General features: G+C 48.9%; 1 protein-coding gene across 1 annotated transcript in view; it reads right to left on the minus strand.

Annotated features, from left to right (window-relative positions):
* Positions 1 to 781: 781 nt before the first annotated feature.
* The window catches only part of MTMR9 (myotubularin related protein 9), a 35,386-nt gene continuing 17,446 nt past the window's right edge, over positions 782 to 18,721 (minus strand). Inside the window, exons 4-10 of the mRNA XM_006115820.4 lie at positions 17,168 to 17,341; positions 14,104 to 14,321; positions 10,756 to 10,917; positions 6,789 to 6,930; positions 5,879 to 6,099; positions 1,919 to 2,070; positions 782 to 1,207 (exon numbers count right to left, since the gene is read on the minus strand). Of these exons, the coding sequence (XP_006115882.1) occupies positions 1,044 to 1,207; positions 1,919 to 2,070; positions 5,879 to 6,099; positions 6,789 to 6,930; positions 10,756 to 10,917; positions 14,104 to 14,321; positions 17,168 to 17,341 (1,233 nt within the window). The 3' untranslated portion in view covers positions 782 to 1,043. The remainder of the gene's footprint in view (positions 1,208 to 1,918; positions 2,071 to 5,878; positions 6,100 to 6,788; positions 6,931 to 10,755; positions 10,918 to 14,103; positions 14,322 to 17,167; positions 17,342 to 18,721) is intronic.

The following is an 18,721-nucleotide window of genomic DNA, read 5'->3' on the forward strand; positions in this document are numbered from 1 at the left end:
TTTAGCAGCTATTCGTTTTAATCGATTCATTTCTAAGGCGTGGCTGGCTCACCGTCCGCCTTTTGCCAAAGCAGATAGAAGGCCTAGAAGACGCACACACGACAACACCACAGCTTGAGCCATGCGGGTGGTTTCCGAAGGACCCAGGAGGAAATTTTGCACCTTAGCACCACAAGGAGTCAGCGCAACCCTTTCCAAAAGGCCAGTGCGGTCAGAATTCCCAAAGGCAGTGCTCTGGCTACCAACTCAATCCCCCACACGGGGTGCTGTCTGCTAGCTCTTTTTCTATCCCGTCGGGAAACTGAGCAGGTCAGAGTTTGCTGTCCCTTCAGAGCTACTTGTCCATGAGATACCCAGAGATAATGCAACTGAGTGTCAAGGCAAAAAGCCTCCCAGAGCAGTCCTTGCTCCGCTGCATACAGACTTCTGTATTCAAGTAGCCCAGACTAGCCAAAGCCAGTTCAAGTGTACAGGTCTCATATCATCGGAAATTGTAGGCAGTTCATCCCTCTTCTGGATAAAAGAGACGCTGAATGTATGAAACGCAACATCAAAACCAAAGCCAAAACAAGCATCACTAAGCACACAGCTGCCTTAGCTAGTCTCAAACGGTACCTTCCACAAAAGATGCCTTCACCAACCCCTCAACAACACATTGAATTCTTTGACACATAAACGGCGAGCGGTCAAGAAAGATCCCAAGCTTAAGCCTGAAGCATCTATCTCCTGACCCACCCTGGTCATCTCCACCACGTCTGACACAGGTAAGAGACAAAGCATATGCGGAGACTACACAATTTATTCAAGGCAGCAACTGTCAAGAGAGAACACTATGCTGAATTGTGCACATCCCCTGTAAACAACAAAACCAGAGACCCCCCAAACAGAAGGGATGGAGCTAGTGTAACGTGAAGGTTTTAGCAGTGAAGGGCGGAGGATCAATTGCACCAGAGGGTTCTGCAACACATGCACATTCTCTGCAAAGTCTTTAGTGTAACGGTGAGTTGAGAGGAAAAACCTGGTACCCAGAGCCCTGCAGGATCTCAGGAGCTCTCCTGCATTCCGTCATCTGTTTCCAGTTCTGCCAACTGCCTCCTCAGCGCATTGACTTTTGCCTGAAGTTCCTTGTTGTATTCGATGATGTTGTTCATTTCTTCGTAGGCTTCATCCAGAAACTTGGAGGACCTACTCCAACGGAGAAAGACACCTAAAGCCCCAAAGAGAGGGGGAAAGTAAGAGTGGGTTAGTGTTCCCAGGAGGCAACAGCTCCTTAGAGAAGAGGCACACCCTGCTTGAAAAATGCAGTGTGACATTAAGGACTTTCCTAAACAATGCTTGGAAATACAGACCACCACAATGGCTTCACTAGTTCTTTCTTTTAAAAAGTCAGTGGTTCGAGACATTAAAGTCCTTGGCTTTTCATGGGACCTGAACTGACCGATCAATCTTCAGTCTTCCATTTGGACCTATTCCATGGCTCTAGTTTAGCGCCAGAGTAAATCTTGGATGGGACCAGAGATTCGCTCGTAAGATACATGCATGGAGGGGTTTGTGCAGACAGAGGGCTAACTCATGACTCAAGCCCCGGGAATGCACGGGGAGCATAAGGGAAAAGGAGATGGAGCAGCCGCCTTAGAAATATGTAAGGAAGGAACAAATTCGTTTCACTAATTGTCCCAAAAGGCTCAGTGGGCTGCCCTTGATAAGAGCTTACATAAGGCCTGCAGTGCCGAACAGTGGTACGAAGTGACACCATACCTCTGGGCTGCGGGAGTAGCGCTTGTAATGGATTTCAATGGGAGCGGAACCATGCCCTGAGATGTCAAGCCATAGGCATGGAATCAGAGCAGGTTGAATGGAGAAGTAGGACAATTTCCATTTCCCCAAAAATGCACCACTCAAAGGAAGCCCGATTTACCTTCCCAAAGCTGCAGGCTCTGGGGTGCGACAGATGGCCAGATGACGAGGCTGTTGGCCTCAAAGAGCGGATTCTTGAATTTGCTCAGTTCCTGCGGCCGATTCACCCAAGACCACAGGGACATAGTCTTCTGGGGCAGCTTCAGCTTACACCTGGAACAGACAGATACTATTACTGAATTGTCCTTTTTTCTTCAAAACCCCACAATCTCCTTTGTCTAAATCAGCCAGGTCCCTGGGACCTAAAATATCTGCAAGTCGTCCACATGCTGTGAATGCCAAGGGACCCGGTTAACTTAGCTCGTTAATGGAGTAAGATCTAGGACAGAGTAAGGGTATTTGCAGGCCAAGTTACTTCATTTGGTAGGGACAATTTCATTTCACTCCAAACTGAAAGAACTGGGATTGTTTAGTCTGGAAAAGGGAAGACAGAGGGGATAAGAGAGCGGTTTCCAAGTATCTAAAAGGGTGTTACAAGGAGGAGGGAGAAAAACTGTTCTCCTTGGCCTCTGAGGACAGGACAAGAAGTGATGGGCTTAAACTGCAGCAAGGGAGGTTTAGGTTGGACATTAGGAAAAACTTCCTAACTGTCAGGGTGGTGAAACACTGGAATAAGTTGCCCAGGGAGGTTGTGGAATCTCCATCTCTGGAGATATTTAGGAGCAGGTTGATTTAGATGGTGCTTGGTCCTGCCGTGAGGGCAGGGGACTGGACCCGATGCCCTCTCGAGGTCCCTTCCAGTCCTAGTGCGCTAGGATTCCAAGAGGGCAGAGACGAGAGCTCATTTTGGAAGGCAGGGAGAACGCAGTCAATTTCACTTCTGGACAACCCATCTCCACAGGCACGTTTAGAAAGAGAGCGGAGACTCTGCTGTTTGCAGCCGAGAAGGAGGAACCGCGGTGGGGGGGCGCCTACAGATTCTGTATCAAAGCACAAGTTTCGGTGGAAGTGGAAGCGAGGTTACAACTTTAGCTGTACAGAGGGTCCCCCTTGTGGCGGGATGCTCCAAAGCACAGGCTGTCTGTCAGGCTGGTCCCTGCCAAACCACCAGCGGGAATCCAAGCGTACAGTGTGTGATCCTGTCCTGGCTTGGGCCAATTTGCACGCCAAAGACTGTAAGTCACAGCGGCTGACTACATCTCCAGTGCTCAGACTGAAGAGTGAGCCAGTGGTTCGGGCAGCGGCCTAGGACTTGGGAGAGCTGGGCCCCTTAGGCCTGGATGCACTGGAGTTGACAGGCGCTGTGATTCTCAGTGTCCTAGAAGAGCGGTTCCCAACCGCCGGGCTGCGCTGCTGGGCCTCGGTGGCTCTGGGGGCTGGGATACACCACCCAGCGCCTCCCCTCCCGCACAGCTGTTGGGAGAGGTGTGTCCGGCCCCGCCTCACAGCCAATCAGCACTGGGCAGGGGCAGGGTCTCGTCCCAGCCATGGAAGAGCGCTTTCTGCATGATGGGGGGGCTTCACGTGGCCCTTCCGCCACTGTGGCCGGGGGGAGACCCCGCCTCTACTCAATGCTGGTTGGCTGAGAGGTGGGGCAGGACACGCCTCTCTCAACAGCTGCGGCAGGAGGGGAGGTGCTGGGCGCTGTCCCCAGTCCTGACCCCAGAACCACTGCGACGCAGGCAGCAGCCCGGAGCTAGGTAAGGGTGGCAGGGCAGGCACTGGGGATTCCAGGGGCAGGGCTAGTGCTGGGGGGCTCTGGAGGCTGAGCTAGTGGGAGGACTATGGGGGCAGGGCTGGCACTGGGGGAAGCTCGGGGGGGGGGGGGTTGGGTGCAGTGGGGCTCTGGAAACAGGAGGCTGGTACTGGGGGGGGTCTGGTTGTGGGGGGCTCTAAGGTGCAGGGGCCTGGCACTGAGGTATTTGGGATGGGGAGCTGGCACTGGGGGGGTTGGGTGCAGGGAACTCGGGTCAGTGGCTGACGCTGGGGTGTGATGGAGGGGTTGGGGCTGGCACTGGGGGTTCTGGAGGCTGGTCATTTGGTGGACCGGTAATGTTTTATCTGCATATTCATCATTTGCATAATGAATATGCGAATATCAAATAAAATGTCACTGACCCACCAGAAGTTTGTGAATGGGTTTGCCAGCCCTGGTATTACAAAGGCTGGGAACCACGGTCCTACATCCACCTTTCCGATGCAATTCACAAAGCCGGGCTCCTACACACCGACTGGGCTAGACAGGCACCTGTGACTGCGCTTCCCAAAAGCCTGGTGATCCGTCTCTGGGGCGGGGAGACTGGCTCCTGGGGAAGCGCGGTTACTGCCTGGCTACAGGGCCGGTCCCATGCTACTCTCCCACCGTCACTACAGGCGTGGGGGGAGGGAGGGGGATAAGAGCACACACAAGCATGAAAATGACCCTTCAGCCTAGTGGTTAGAGCACTTGTGGGGACCCAGGATCCAGTCCCCCCCAACTCCAATGACTATTGATCCCCAGCATGAGAACTGCTAAAGCAGCGACCTGAGCGGGGTCCCATACGCCAGCGCTTAGAGCACCTACCCGAGGGCAGCAAATCCTTAGTCAAAACCCTTCTCCCATCAGGCAGAGGGGGCTTGAACCCGCCGTTTCCTGCCACTGCCCAGAGGAGTGAACTAAGTAAACCAATCACTGGGCGAAATGCTACGAGGGCTGCCCCATCCCCACGCCTGAGGCCAATAGGCCCCCTCTGTGCCCCGCCCGTGACCTAGGTGGCTGAATGCCTGGCTTGGGAACTGCTCTGGAGCATAAGCAAGAGCCAGGCATCGGGACTTCTCGAGCAAGGCAGCACACACCAGCCCACAGGCAGAAACAAAGGCGGCAAAGGAATTTTAGTGCAAAAAAGTAGGCGCCAAGTAGGTTTAGGCACCCAAAGCATTTGGGAGGAGTTCTGTGCTTTGCAGCAGGGTCTAGAACAAACATAGGCCTTGGTGTCTCAGGACCTCAGTTCTCCATCTGTAAAATGGGGAGAACAGTCTGGAGATACCTCACCGGGGGTCATCAAGGAAACCAATGACAGATTGTGTACTGCTCCTGTGCCATACTAATAGGAGCCAGCAAAGTACCACAGACAGAACGCCCATTTATTTGAAAAGAAGATGACTGAAACAGCTGTATCTTCATAAATCAAGGCTAAGTCTTTCAACACCAAGGGTACGTCTAAACTACATGGCTCCGTCGACGGAGCCATGTAGATTTGTTTGTTCGGCAAAGGGAAATGAAGCTGCGATTTAAATAATTGCGGCTTCATTTAAATTTAAATGGCTGCTGCGCTGAGCCGACAAACAGCTGATCAGCTGTTTGTCGGCTCAGCGGACTAGTCTGGAAGCTCCCCTGCCAACATAAAAGCCCTTTATCGACCTCCTCGGTAAACGTCATCCTACAAGGCATAACGGGGAGGTCGATAAAGGGCTTTCAGGTCGGCGCGGGAGCATCCAGACTAGCGCGCTGAGCCGATAAACAGCTGATCAGCTGTTTGTCGGCTCAGTGCGGCAGCCATTTAAATTTAAATGAAGCCGCGATTATTTAAATCGCGGCTTCATTTCCCGTTGCCGAACAAACAAATCTACATGGCTCCGTCGACGGAGCCATGTAGTTTAGACACACCCCAAGAGACAAACAGAGCCAGTCTCTCTTTCAACCCAACAGAACATCTTGAAGGGGACATGGCCTGATCTCCAGGAAAGGGGATTCCAAAGAGGATGAAGAGAGGCTCGTCTCAGTGACGGCAGAACGAGGAGCCATGGTCTCAAGTGACAATAGGGGAGGGCTAGGCTGGATATTAAGAAAAACTATTTCCCTAGCACTGGGCTGGGTTCCCTAGGGAGGGGGTGGAATCTCCATCCCTAGAGGTGTTTAAATCCCGGATGGACAAAGCCCTGGCTGGGACGATTGAGTTGGGTTGGTCCTGTTTTGGGCAGGGGGCTGGACTTGATGCCTCCTGAAGTCTCTGCCCGCCATGGGATTCTCTGATCCACCAACCTTTCATTTTCGTTGTTGCCCAGAAACGTGCCGAACTGGGAGGCGTAGGCGTGTTCAAAGAGCAGGATGAGGAACTGGTCGTTGAACTCAAAAGAGCAGGGGAACTGGCGCAGGATCTGCCACACGCAGTCCAAGAAGAGAAAAAACACGGGGGACTCCCATTTCTGCTTGCTGTTGGAGTATGCCGACTGAGCGCAGCGCTGCTGAAACGGGTGACCGGCCTAGACGCGAGAAACAAAGCGCAACAGGTGCTATAAAAAGGGCGTGTTGCAGGAGGGGAAGCAAAATAATTCTGCAAAGCTATTTCGACCTGTGACCGCCTCCCGCTCCATCACATTAATACCAAGTTTCACGCTAACAGCCGGGACGTGCCAGCGACAAAGCAGCTGTGGCGATACCAGAGCTTTGAACGTCACGTCACATTTCATCAGACTTCAGGAATAATCACGGAGGACAATTTAGCAGGGTGTGAAATGACCCATCCTGCTAGAAGCAGAGCCTGGCTGAGAACACGAGCCGCGATGAACGGCGAGGAGCAGAAGAATGTTACATTTAGAAATGCAGTGGTATCCTTGACACGGGAGAGGGTGCTGAAAGCCTCATGCTATTGAGAGCACAAAACTGACAGCTCTCGGAGCCAATGGGGAAGGAGGGCTGGCACGTAACACCCCACTGACAGAAAGCCAAAGGGAAGCAGCTACTTTGGCGCCCTGGATATCAATACATCCAACCGGTGTGTCTGTGCGACAAGGACTGTGGTTTATAAAGTTGATACAATGTTCCGCACAATGGGGTCCAGCGCATCTGAGGTCTTAGGCGCTCTCACAATACACATAGTTGAACAACAACTTGCGAGTGCCGCAATGTCAAGATATCTCCACACCTGCTCTCCCTGGACAGCGTCTCTTACCTGTAACCACTCTCTCTCAACAAGAGCCTCAAAGCCCCGTATGGTCCTGCACCTTGGATCCAAGATGATCTGAGCCAAAGACGTAATCTGGAGTGTAGAATCGGTTCCTTCCGTCCCGTGGACTAACACGGACGCGCCTTCCCTGAGAAAAAATTCAAGAGGGCAGGAATATACGCACAAATATGCACGAGCCAGGTAAATCTCAGTACACATCAGCCTAACTGCTACGGGCCTAGACCGCATTAAGTGCCTTACAAGCCCTCAACCATCCCTTCTTTCCCACTTAGACTCATCAACGTGATGGGGAAAAAGGATCAGGGTGCTCTTTCCTGCCCCAGATCACAGTCACCTACGCTCCATGTCATTGAAGGATTTAGTAAGTTCTGGCTCTGCCCTTTGGGAATCCAGAGTACTTGTCACCAGTGCTTTTTTTGTGACGGTGTGGCCCAGAACAGTGTACAGTCACCTATTTTCAGCTCTTAAAGGGGTAGCGATTGCATTTTGGCCCTCAGTGTGGGGGTTTTTTTTTTTTTTTTTGCTCAACAACTTTTCCAGGTTTTTTTGCTCAACAAGTTTGAGCCTGGAGTACCAGCACCTTTTTTCTTACAAAAAAAAAAAGCACTGTTTGTCACACCCACAAGTTGAAAAGGTCTCCCTGGACCTGTCCACTTAGGATCCAATCTATTAAATTGACAGTATCCAAGGACTGATCTCAACTCCATTAGAAATGAAAATAAAAAACTCAATAATAATGATGTGGATTTCACCTTTCCCCATACTGACTGGGTACATGTCACCTTAGGACAGGATGCAGAGATAAAGATTTTTGACACCTTAAATTACTGTTTTTTGGAGCAGCTGGTTTTGGCTCTCACAAGGGGAGAGGCGATTTTTGATTTAGTCCTCAGGGGAGTGCAGGATCTGGTCCAAGAGGTGAATATGAACCACTTGGAAATAGTGACTACATGAAATGTAACATCTCTGTCCACAGCAGCCCAACACTGTGGCATTTCATTTCAGAAAGGGGAACTACACAAAAATGAGGAGGCTAGTTAAATAGAAAGTAAAATGTACAGTTCCAAAAATGAAATCCCTGCGAGTTGCATGGAAACTTTTTAAAGACACCATAATAGAGGCTCAACTTAAATGTATACCCCAAATAAAACACACACACACACACACACACACACACACACACACACACACACACACACACACACACACAGAACCAAAAAAGAGCCACCGTGGCTTAACAACCAAGTAAAAGAAGCAGTGAGGGATAAAAAGGCATTGTTAAAAAAATGGAAATTAAATCCTAGTGAGGAGCATAGAAAGGAGCATAAACTCTAGCAAATGAAAAGCAGAAATACAATGAAAAAGACCACAAACACTTGAAGAATGGCTCCCCTAAAAATCAAAAAGTAATAGCCATTATTTTTAAAAACCATGAGAAGCGGGAAGCCTGTTAAACAGCTAGCGGGGCCACTGGACAATCGAGATGCTAAAGGAGCACTCATGCCAATAAGGACATTGCAGAGAAACTAAATTAATTCTTTGCATCAGTCTTCACAGCTGCTGAGGAGAGGGAGATTCCCAAACCTGAGCCATTCTTTTTAGGTGACAAATCTGAGGAACTGTCCCAGATTGAGGTGTCATTAGAGGAGGTTTTGGAGTAAACTGATAAACTAAATAGTAACAAATCACCAGGACCAGATGGCATTCACTCAAGAGTTCCGAAAGAACTCAAATGGGAAATTTTGTAACCTATCTTTTAAATCAGCTTCTGTAACAAATGACTGGAGGACAGCTAATGTGATGACAATTTTTAAAAAGGGTTCTAGAGGTGATCCTGGCAATTACAGGCTGGTAAATTTAACTTACCAGACAAATTAGTTGAAACTATAGTAAAGAATAAAATTATCAGACACACAAATTAACATAATTTGTTGGGGGAAGTCAACATGATTTCTGTAAAGGGGTATTCTGTAAAGGCCTTACTAATCTGCTAGATAAACTTCAACAACAAACAACAACAGCAGCAGCAGCAGCAGTCTGGTAGTACTTTAAAGACTAACATAACATGTAGAAGGTATCATGAACTTTTGTGGGTACACTTCTTCAGATGACCAGTACAGACTAATTCGGCTACCCCCTGAAGCTTTTAATCTACTAGAGTTCTTTGAGGGGGGGTCAACAAACATGTGGACAAGGGGGATCCAGTGGATGTAGTGTACTTAGATTTCTAGAAAGCCTTTGACAAGGTCATCACCAAAGGCTCTTAAGTAAAGTAAGTAAAGGATAAGAGGGAAGGTCCTTTCATGGACTGATAACTGGTTAAAAGACAGGAAACAAAGGGCAGGAATAAATGGTAAATTTTCAGAATAGAGAGAAGTAACTAGTGGTATCTCGCAGGGGTTGGAACTGGAACCAATTCTATTCAACACAAAGCTTCTTAAACTGTGGAAAAGACACCAAAAGAAATGATGGAAGCCCCATTGTGTTAGTCATTTAAAATTAGACTGGGTACTTTGGAGTAGCTCAATGGAAAGGATGTTCACAGAGTATGTACAAGCATGATCGAAACAGGATCAAGTCTGGCTGCCTTATAATACATTTCATAAAATCGTAGAATGCTAGAACTGGAAGGGACCTCAAGAGGTCACCGAGTCCAGTCCCCTGCCCTCATAGCAGGACGCAGTACTGTCTAGATCACCCCTGACAGGTGTCTGTCCAACCTGCTCTAAAATATCTCCAGTGATAGAGATTCCACAACTGCCCCAGGCATTTATTCCAATGTGTAACCACCCTGACAGTTAGAAAGGTTTTCCTAATGTCCAACCTAAACCTCCCTTGGTGCAGTTTAAGCCCATTGCTTCTTGTCCTGTCCTCAGAGGCTAAGGAGAACAATTTGTCTTCCTTCTCTTTGTGACACTTTTTTAGATACTTGAAAATCGCTCTCATGACCCCTCTCAGTCGTCTCCTGGAGACTCACACTACAAGTTCAGCTGTGTAAACTCTAGTTTAACTTTTTTTTATTGGTGATCTAGGTTAAACCAGACAAAACATTAGATGATGTAGGAGGTAGGGATGTTAAGGACTAGTCGACTGTCCGATAAGCAAATGCTTATCGGATAGTTGACTAATCGATTTCCTTCCCCCTGCTGCTTCTGTCAGATAGAGGCAGCAAAGGGAGGAGAAGAGGGGGTACTTCAAAGCAGCAGCGCTGCACAGCTGAGCCCAGGATCAGCTGTGCAGTGCTGCTTAGCATGGAGCCCAGGGTCAGCTGGGGACTCTCCAGCTGATCCCAGGCTCCAGCGTGGCATTTCCGTGAAACCCGGGATCAGCTGGGGAGTCCCCAGCTGACCCTGGGTTCTGGGGAAATGCTGCACGGAACCCGTTCCCCAGCTGACCCTGGCTCTGAGTCCCCTGCTGACCCCGGGCTTCATGCTGTGCTGCTGCTTTGAAATGCACAAGAGCCCCTGCTGGGGACTCTTGTACATTTCAAAGCTGGCATGCTGCATGCAGTTCGGAGTGAGTGGGACTTCCCACCGGCCCCGGGGCTGCATGGGAAGTTACGCATTCCTCCCAGTGTGGGCTCCTGTACATTTCAAAGGAGGAATGCGGAAGTGCCCATCGACTAGTTGAATAGTTGATGGAGTTCCATCCACTACTAGTTGAATAGTAGTTCCATCCACTACTCAACTAGTCAATTAACCGTTACCTAATATCCCTAGTAGGAAGCTTCATGACCCAATGTTTCTCACTAATTGTTCTGATTCTTCACTCCTGCTAGTATTAATAGAAACTAGACATGGCCTATTTGAAAGCTGTTGCTTAACGGTGGTGATGAAATGGGAAGAAGCAAGGAAGTGCCGTGCAGTAAAACACTGTAGCTGCCTCCCAAAGGAACAGCAACATTTCACAAGCAGCACTGCAGATAACGACCAAGAACTGGGATGGGCTTTACCTGTCAATGCACTGCGCAGCCAGACAAGCCGCAGTTAGTATCTCTTTGATGTGAGTCAGCCAGTTGGAAGCTTCCAGTTTACTTAGCCAGCGGTCCATGTTGTGCGACTGATCGTTGCAAGCTTCCACGAGTTTGATGAGACTTTCCTGCAGAATGTTATACCTTGGGGGAAAGCAAAGGTTACGGAGCTCATAATAGTACTGAGGCTGTTAGACCATGCTCACACACCCACAAGATCGCCAATCAAAACACAGATCTAATGCTTCAAGGAATGTTATGGCACGAAGCACAACTTTAATAAAGGGATCATCTCTTATTCAACACATCTGTTCTTATTGTGACGGAGTCACATTTTAGCATCATGGGAAAATAAACAGTGCTTAAACCGCTGCAATGCTGCTCCTTAAGAGGCATGTTCCATGCTGACATTTCCTGATTAAATAAACTTACTTTACCTGCATCCTATGTACTTTCGGTTACATGCACTGACCCTGCTAAGTACATTTTTACTCCGTTTCATTCCATGACTGAATCAATATCGGTAAGAAAAAGCTGGATTGCCATCTGGCACAAACTGCAACACACTGGCTCGCCAAGTTCCAGTTGCAAAATCTTTACTATGGATGCTACAGAAGACTGAGTGGCACAACCAAAAACAAGTCTTCATTTGTAAATTGAACAGATGGGATCTGGAGGCCTTCGTGACAAATAAAGACCCCATGCTGCCCTTGTAACAGTCACTTTCAGACCACAACCACCTTTTAAGGAAGACAAAGGATAAAGCTGCTAGGATAAAGCTACTGCAGCCTCTCCCTGCACCAGCTAACACCTGTATCCCGGAGCTCCTTGTAAGCTGAGTGCTTGGATAGCCACCCAAGAGAGATTCAGGTGCTGCCCAGCTGATTAGCAGAGCATCCACAGCTGGCAGTGTGTGTGTTTCTATTGAGGGTGCACATCTGCATTTGCCTTGGTGCACATAAAATTTATTCCACTCATGGATGGAAAAAAATTAGAGGGAACATTGCTCTATAATCCTGGCACCAGTGCAAATTGGGGAAGGGAGAGCAGCTCTGATATGCCTGCTCTCCACTGGTGTAGGATACATTAAGAACCCTATGCCAGCTGTGTGACTCTCAGCATCTGAGAGGTCTTGTGTCTCACTGAGTCTGAGAATGGGGGAACCACAGCCAGCTCTCTGCTACACGAAGCAGAGCTCCAGCACAGCTGAGAATCTTGCTCCTGGTGTTTCTCATCAGGGGAAGCGGACACTTGACACAGGTAGGGGAGCCTGGACTACCTTGCCGTGATGATAAATGGGGATGTCTGCCTTTAACACTGTGGATCACTAAAAAGCAACCCCAGGCCTGTCTCAAGTCCGATGCACACAGCACGCAGGCATGGTTTGGAGGGAGAAGCTGAGAGAGGCAGGAATGTTTTGAACAACTATGCAGATTAAGCATGGTACGGGAGACCACGTCAAGAACACATGACAAGGTACTGGTACTTCTGTTTCTGATAAGCAAAAATCACCGATACAGCCATACAACTGTCAACTACGCACAGAGCAGCAACATCCTGAGTGACAGGATGGACTCCAAATCGTACATTTTACTATCCTGCATGTTGGGTAAACATTTCTGAGGCAGGTTATGATACTCTGTGAAGAACCCCATATCTAAATGTCAAGTCTAGAACTGGCACACAAATACAGTACATGATGGTTTATCCCCCCTTCTCTCCCCTCCCTGCTTAGGCCATCGGAGGAAGGTCACCCTGGAGCTAAGGACCTAGGATGAGAGACAGGACATGACACATTCAATGGTGATCGGCAGGGCTCGATGATCGCGGCAAAAACTACTCGCCAGCCCCGCACTGCGCATGCGCAAACCGCCGGTGAACAGGGCAACCGGCTGAAATCGACTCACTACGGGCGAGTAGCTAGGCGGATTTGTCGAGCCCTGGTGATGACAATTGCACATTTGTTCCTAAGTACTCCTAATGTCTTCGTTTTAATCCCCAGATGCATCACCAATGGATCACATCTGTGCAGAGATACCTTCCTGAAGCTGACAGACACATTGCCACTTAACACATAATTGACAATTGATGTCAGTTTTATTTAAATAGTTGTATAACTAAATAGAAGGTATTCTGTAATCTATGGGTGGAAAACTCTACGTAACCTTTAGATTATTGCTCTCCTTTTGCCTCACAATTAGCACCAATCCAGGAGGGCTGGGATCCCCCCCCCATCACTTCATCCGCCCATTAAGCATCAGAGGGTACATCTAGACTACAGGGTTTTGTCGACAGAAGTTTTGTCGACAGATACTGTCGACAAAGCTTCTGTCGACAAAGAGCGTGTAGACTGCATCCAGTTCTGTTGACAAAGCAAGCCGCTTTGTCGACATAACAGTGTGGACGCAAAGGACAGTGTAGATGCAATAACGCCTTCTATCAACAGAACTCTGTCAACAAAAGGCATTATTCCTCGTAGAATGAGGTTTACATACATCGACAAAACTGCTGAGTTTTGTCGACATTATGTTGACATAACTCAAAGGCAGTGTGGACGCAGGTATAGTTTTGTCGATAAAAGTCCACTTTTGTTGACAAAACCCTGTAGTCTAGACACACCCCTATATAATTAGTTGTAACCTATTGTCTGGCAGTGTTCACCAAACCTAACAAACGAAGTGACACTCCACCAGTGCTGTGTGTTAATAAACCCTTCTGCTTGCTTCATACATGGTGTCCGGAGTCTGTTCCAACACTACACAAATAGGGCATTTTACGTATCCTACACAAAGCAATCAATTGGGAAATATTATTAGAATGACCAAGTCTCGCTGCGCTCTAAAATGGGCTTAGTGAGAACAATCGATGGGAGGGAATGGGCAGGATTGACCCACAAGTCCTGTTCGATGTTACTAGAAGTAGGCAGACCCTTCACACTGGTGGTCCAGTGTGTGGTGTTCCATTGCATGGGAAGAAAAGGAACCACGACTTCTTGCTAGTAGTGTAGGCAGCATAGAGCTTCTATTAATTGCTTTTGCATTGCTTTGTGCTGTATTAATTGCTTTAGAATGTTATAGTATTTAAGGTTTAAATTGTATAGTAATTGTTTTTAAGGCTTGTAAAACTTAACCGTATTAACTGCTTAAAGCTTGCACTAGATAAGAAAGTGGTGCAGTCGCCCTGGAATGTCCTGGTTTTCCTTGGACCTAAAAAGAAATCGAACCACACGACACCAGCACAGCCAATCCGCAAGTTCGAGAAAGCCCAGTCCCTCGAGACGGTCAGAAAGTGGCAACATGACCCCCGATGGCCACCCTGCCCTTCACCTACCTCTCGATAGACTTGTGAATCCGCCTCCACTGAGGATACTGAACTTCCTGTTCAAAGCCGCCACCCTTGGCTCTGGCCTGCTGAGCAACGTTCAGGGAGCGGGTATCAATGATGTAGCCCCGCTTGCCGGCCCTCAGGGTGGCATTAATAAGTGCTGAGTCTTCCTTACACCGTCTCCCATTGGTACCTGTGAGGGGCTGGCTACTCCGCATCATTGCCTAGGGAACAAAAAGAATCAGAAACCGGGAGACTCATTGTCTAGTCCAGGCCCCTGCCAGTGGCCCATTATAAGGAGCAACCCGTTTGCTAGTGCTTCTGCCAGGTTAGTCCTGCACGCTGCTCCTGCTCTCCTTTGACAGCCACATGCCTGCAGCAACGATAACGGCCCACCTCAGCCTTCAAACGCCTCTTCCATCCAAGTCAAAACCGCTCGGGGAGTTCCTCCATGGACTTGCCCCAGGCTGGCTCAGGCTTCTCTGCTCTGTCCTTCCCACTCCCTCATCCTCTCAGCTTTCACCTGGACCATCTGGCTGCTGAAATGGCCAAAGAGCTCAACGCGGCAGAGACGGCCATCTGAAAACACCTGCCCATCACTCTACCTTTCCTCCCATTCCAGCTGCAATGCTGGTTTCCTCTTTGCACCCTTCACTTCCTTCCCATCTCTTTAGCGGCCCTCACATCGACCACTAGAGTAAAACGATTTCTAACTTTTAAAAAATGATTATTCTGCAGGCTCCTTGGCGGGAGCAAGATCCTTGCACAGCTTCCTCAGCGGTCATTTCATGAGTCCCCCCCCCGCCCTTTCACAGCCTCTACTGCCAGAATCCTGCTGAAGCGTCTTAACTGGGCAGACAGCTGAAGGCGGGTTTTATTTTTAGCCTCTACCCAAGAGTGGTTCTGAAAAATTTTAGTCTGCGATGGGATACAAACATGTTCCTTGGGCAGATTTACTCGGTGGCTCTGGAACGACCAATAAACCACAGCTCCACAATAGTTTAAGATACGAAAAATTTCACAGATGCTAAAGCTATTGTGCAACACTAGTGCAAGTGGCCACTGAAAGCATGAAGGTGATGAGCCAAGCATGCCCATAGAGCAGGGAATAACAGTTCTCGCAAAGTACAACAGAAGGGGGCACACGCACACGCACACAGAGAGTTAATGACCGAATTCCAAGACTGAGCAAAAACGGAAATACTTATACAGGATCAGCCCAGAGCTTGTTCAACCCAACACCGTGCATGAAGTACTCAATTAAAGGAATCATCGAATAATCTGTCTACTGGGTGAATTTCTTTGTAATCTTTCCAGCAACCATGCAGCACACTTCAAACATCCTCACCCAGGAACCCACGCCTGCAATGAACCCTGGTGCCAACTCTGTCCACATATCTATACAAGTGACATCACCACAGGACCTGCCCACATAAGCCACCAAATCAGGGGCTCACAACGGCACATCCACCAATGTGATCTACGCCATCAAGTGCCAGCAATGCCCCTCTGCCATACACACTGACCAAACTGGGCAGTCTCTGCGACAAAGGATGAATGGACACAGATCAGATATTCAAAATGGTCACACACAGAAACCTGCTGGGGAACACATTAACTTGTCTGGGCACTCACTACTGGATCTAAAGGGGGCTATTCTCTTGCCAAACAATGTCAGGAATCAACTAGAAAGAATCTGTGGAAATGGCCTTCATATGCAAATCTGATACTCTCTGGCATGGCCTGAACAGAGACATGAACTGGATGGGCCATTATATTCAACACCCAAATGATATCAAAAGCTAAGTATCAGGCACTTAAGGTATGTCTAGACTACATGCCTCTGCCGGCAGAGGCATGTAAATTAGACTACCTGACATAGTCAGTGAAGCGAGGATTTAAATATCCCGTTTCATTAAAATAAAAATGGCCGCCGCGCCGTGCCAGCTCAGCTGATCGTCGGCACAACGCGGCAGTCAAGACGTGGATTGGTTGACAAGGAAAGCCTTTGCCGACCGATCCCTTATGCCTCGTGAAATAGCACAGCGGCCATTTTTATTTTAATGAAGCGGAGGGATATTTAAATTCCCGCTTCATTGACTATGTCAGGTAGTCTAATTTACATGCCTCTGCCGGCAGAGGCATGTAGTCTAGACATACCCTTAGAACCTACTCTATTAGCCTCATTTAGCACAGACACTTTAATTGACAGGTTTTTCCCTCTCTCCCCTCCCCCTCTCCCCTCTTTTTCTGCTTTATAATTCAACCTCTGTGCCTATTGCTCCATATTTGTCAGCTGAAGAAGTGGGTTGTGCCCAGGAAAACTCATGACACTATTTATATATTTTGGTTAGTCTCTAAGATGCTACAGGACCACTGTTGTTTTTTAAGTTATTTTATTTACAGACTAACACGGCTACCCCGAGACCTTGTCATCACAAGCTGCTAGTGGCAGGCTCAGAGCGGGGTCAGTGTTTCAGATTCTGACAACTCAAAAAGTGAAGAGGGTTGAGGAGACAGCAAAAGAATTTGCTGCTTGTTAAAGGCCTGGAGAGCAGAGTCCTCTGCTCATTCGCAGACTAGGTGCGGTGTAGGCAGAAGTGATGCCAGCTTCACTCACCCACTGCTGTCACGTCCCTCAGTCATGACCCAGATGGACCGCATCTCAGGGTGACAGGGTAATGAGTCACTGAGGGGCATGTGGTCCACAGCCAATCGAGAGAGGCAGCCCAACCGGTGCCAGCCATACAGGTGGGCGAGCAGGAGGACACCTCTGTGCCGGGAGCTAACTCATTTCCTATCCATGACTGAGCATGTGCCAACGAATCTGTCAGTTGCTACCACTCGAGGTTGGTAGCCCCATATTCCAACACCGACAGCTGCTTACGGTCCCGTTTTAATATAAATGACTAGGGAAAAAAGGGTCCTAGAACAAACTGGGGGAGTTGCACTGAAAGTCTTCAGGAGAACGTCATTTTTCAACAAACAGGGCAAAAGAGTTCGGAAGAGACCCTTAGATTCTTGTCCAGCCCTGAAAACCAGGTGCCCAAAGCAACCAGACAAGACATACCATCCCGTTCTTCTTATGGTAATAGCTGAGGACGGGGAAGCGGCCCCCGTGGCGAAACGTCGCGACTCTCCGAAGAGCCTCGTCGTCAATCGATTTGGGGACAGTGACAGCGGGCGGGTAGGAGGGGCAGACCGAAAAATCCTTGTTGACGTAGCTCAGCCGCCATTCGTTCGTCTGGAAAAGATGCAAGTGAACGTTGCGTCATAACGGAAAACGAATGCTGCTGTTTCAGAAGGGAACACTGGAAAGTCAGGACATTCTACATTAAAGTTAAATCTACAAAAAAAAAGTTGTAAAATACCACCTGAGAATACATACACGGTCTTAGATTTTGGTTTGTCCCCTGTGCCTCATGGGAGTGTCAACGTGTAGTTGAGTACGTGATAAATCTTGTCGGCTACACACATTCTCCCCCCGGCCCTTGCTCCCTCGCAGACCTACTCCCGCCTGTCACCCCACACTGCTGCCTCTGATACAGAGGCAGCAGCATGAGGTGGCCGGGGGGCTCGGAGCGCATTGGTGGCTAACCCCGCCCCCGCACCAGGGACGATCAAATCGTCGTTTAACCACTAGAAGTTCATGGGGTTATATGACTATTCAATTACACACCAACATCCCTAGTGCCTCACCCAAAATCAGGAGACAATTTCCTCCCTCCCCCCAACTATGCATCTGCACTAACGAGCACATCCTTTAACCAGGCAAGCCGGTGCTGCCAAAAATCGAGGTCTGCTTTTTTGTGTGTTATTAGCCTCTCTGTAGCGAGCACAGTAGCAGAGTTCCTGGCAGATGCAGCCATCTTTAATCCCATACAAAGGGGATCAAACGTGAACTCACCAGGACATAAGGAAGTAAGGGACTAGTCAACTACCTGATAAGCAAATGCTTATCGGGTAGTTGAGTGGGAACTCAACTAGTCCCTCTCCACCCCTTGCTGTCTCTATCAGAGAGAGGCAGCAAGGGGTGGGAAACACGATCCAGTTCCCTCCCTCCTTCCCCCCAGCACCATCTCCGGAGGAGCAGCGGAGGTAGAGGGCAGCAGGGAAACAGCGCGGGTGGCTCCTGCACAATTGAAAGGGAGAAGCAGAGGGATAGCAAGCACCCCCCTTATGGGCTAGTCGACAGAATGTTGATTAATCGAAATTTAACATCCCTACTGGGACTCATTACAAGTCCGCAAAGCGCCTAATGCCAAGGGGCCTTGATCTAGGCCTCCGGTTAATACTAACACAAAGAGCATCAACAATTCCCCCACCACGACCACCCGCAACAACAACAGGGGGAGGTTTTAGCAAGTTTCCCAGTGAAAACCAAGCCAAGGCATCTATGGTCCAGCTGCTTTAGAAGACTGGACTGGTTTGGAGGTTAAAGATAGGTAGCCGAACATTCCTAGCCCTCAGAAATTTGCGATGGCCCCAAACTCACGCAAGCCAGTATGCCGACTCCTCACACAGACTTCCAGTGCCCACGGCTGTGCCCGTGCACAGCGGGGCTCCCAATGTCTCTCTCCCCTCTGTCCAGGGAAAGATAGAAGTGCGTGGTAGACCTTGCTCA

Source organism: Pelodiscus sinensis, chromosome 3, assembly GCF_052426305.1.
Source record: "Pelodiscus sinensis isolate ZL-2025 chromosome 3, ASM5242630v1, whole genome shotgun sequence".
In the NCBI taxonomy this organism is placed as follows: domain Eukaryota; kingdom Metazoa; phylum Chordata; order Testudines; family Trionychidae; genus Pelodiscus; species Pelodiscus sinensis.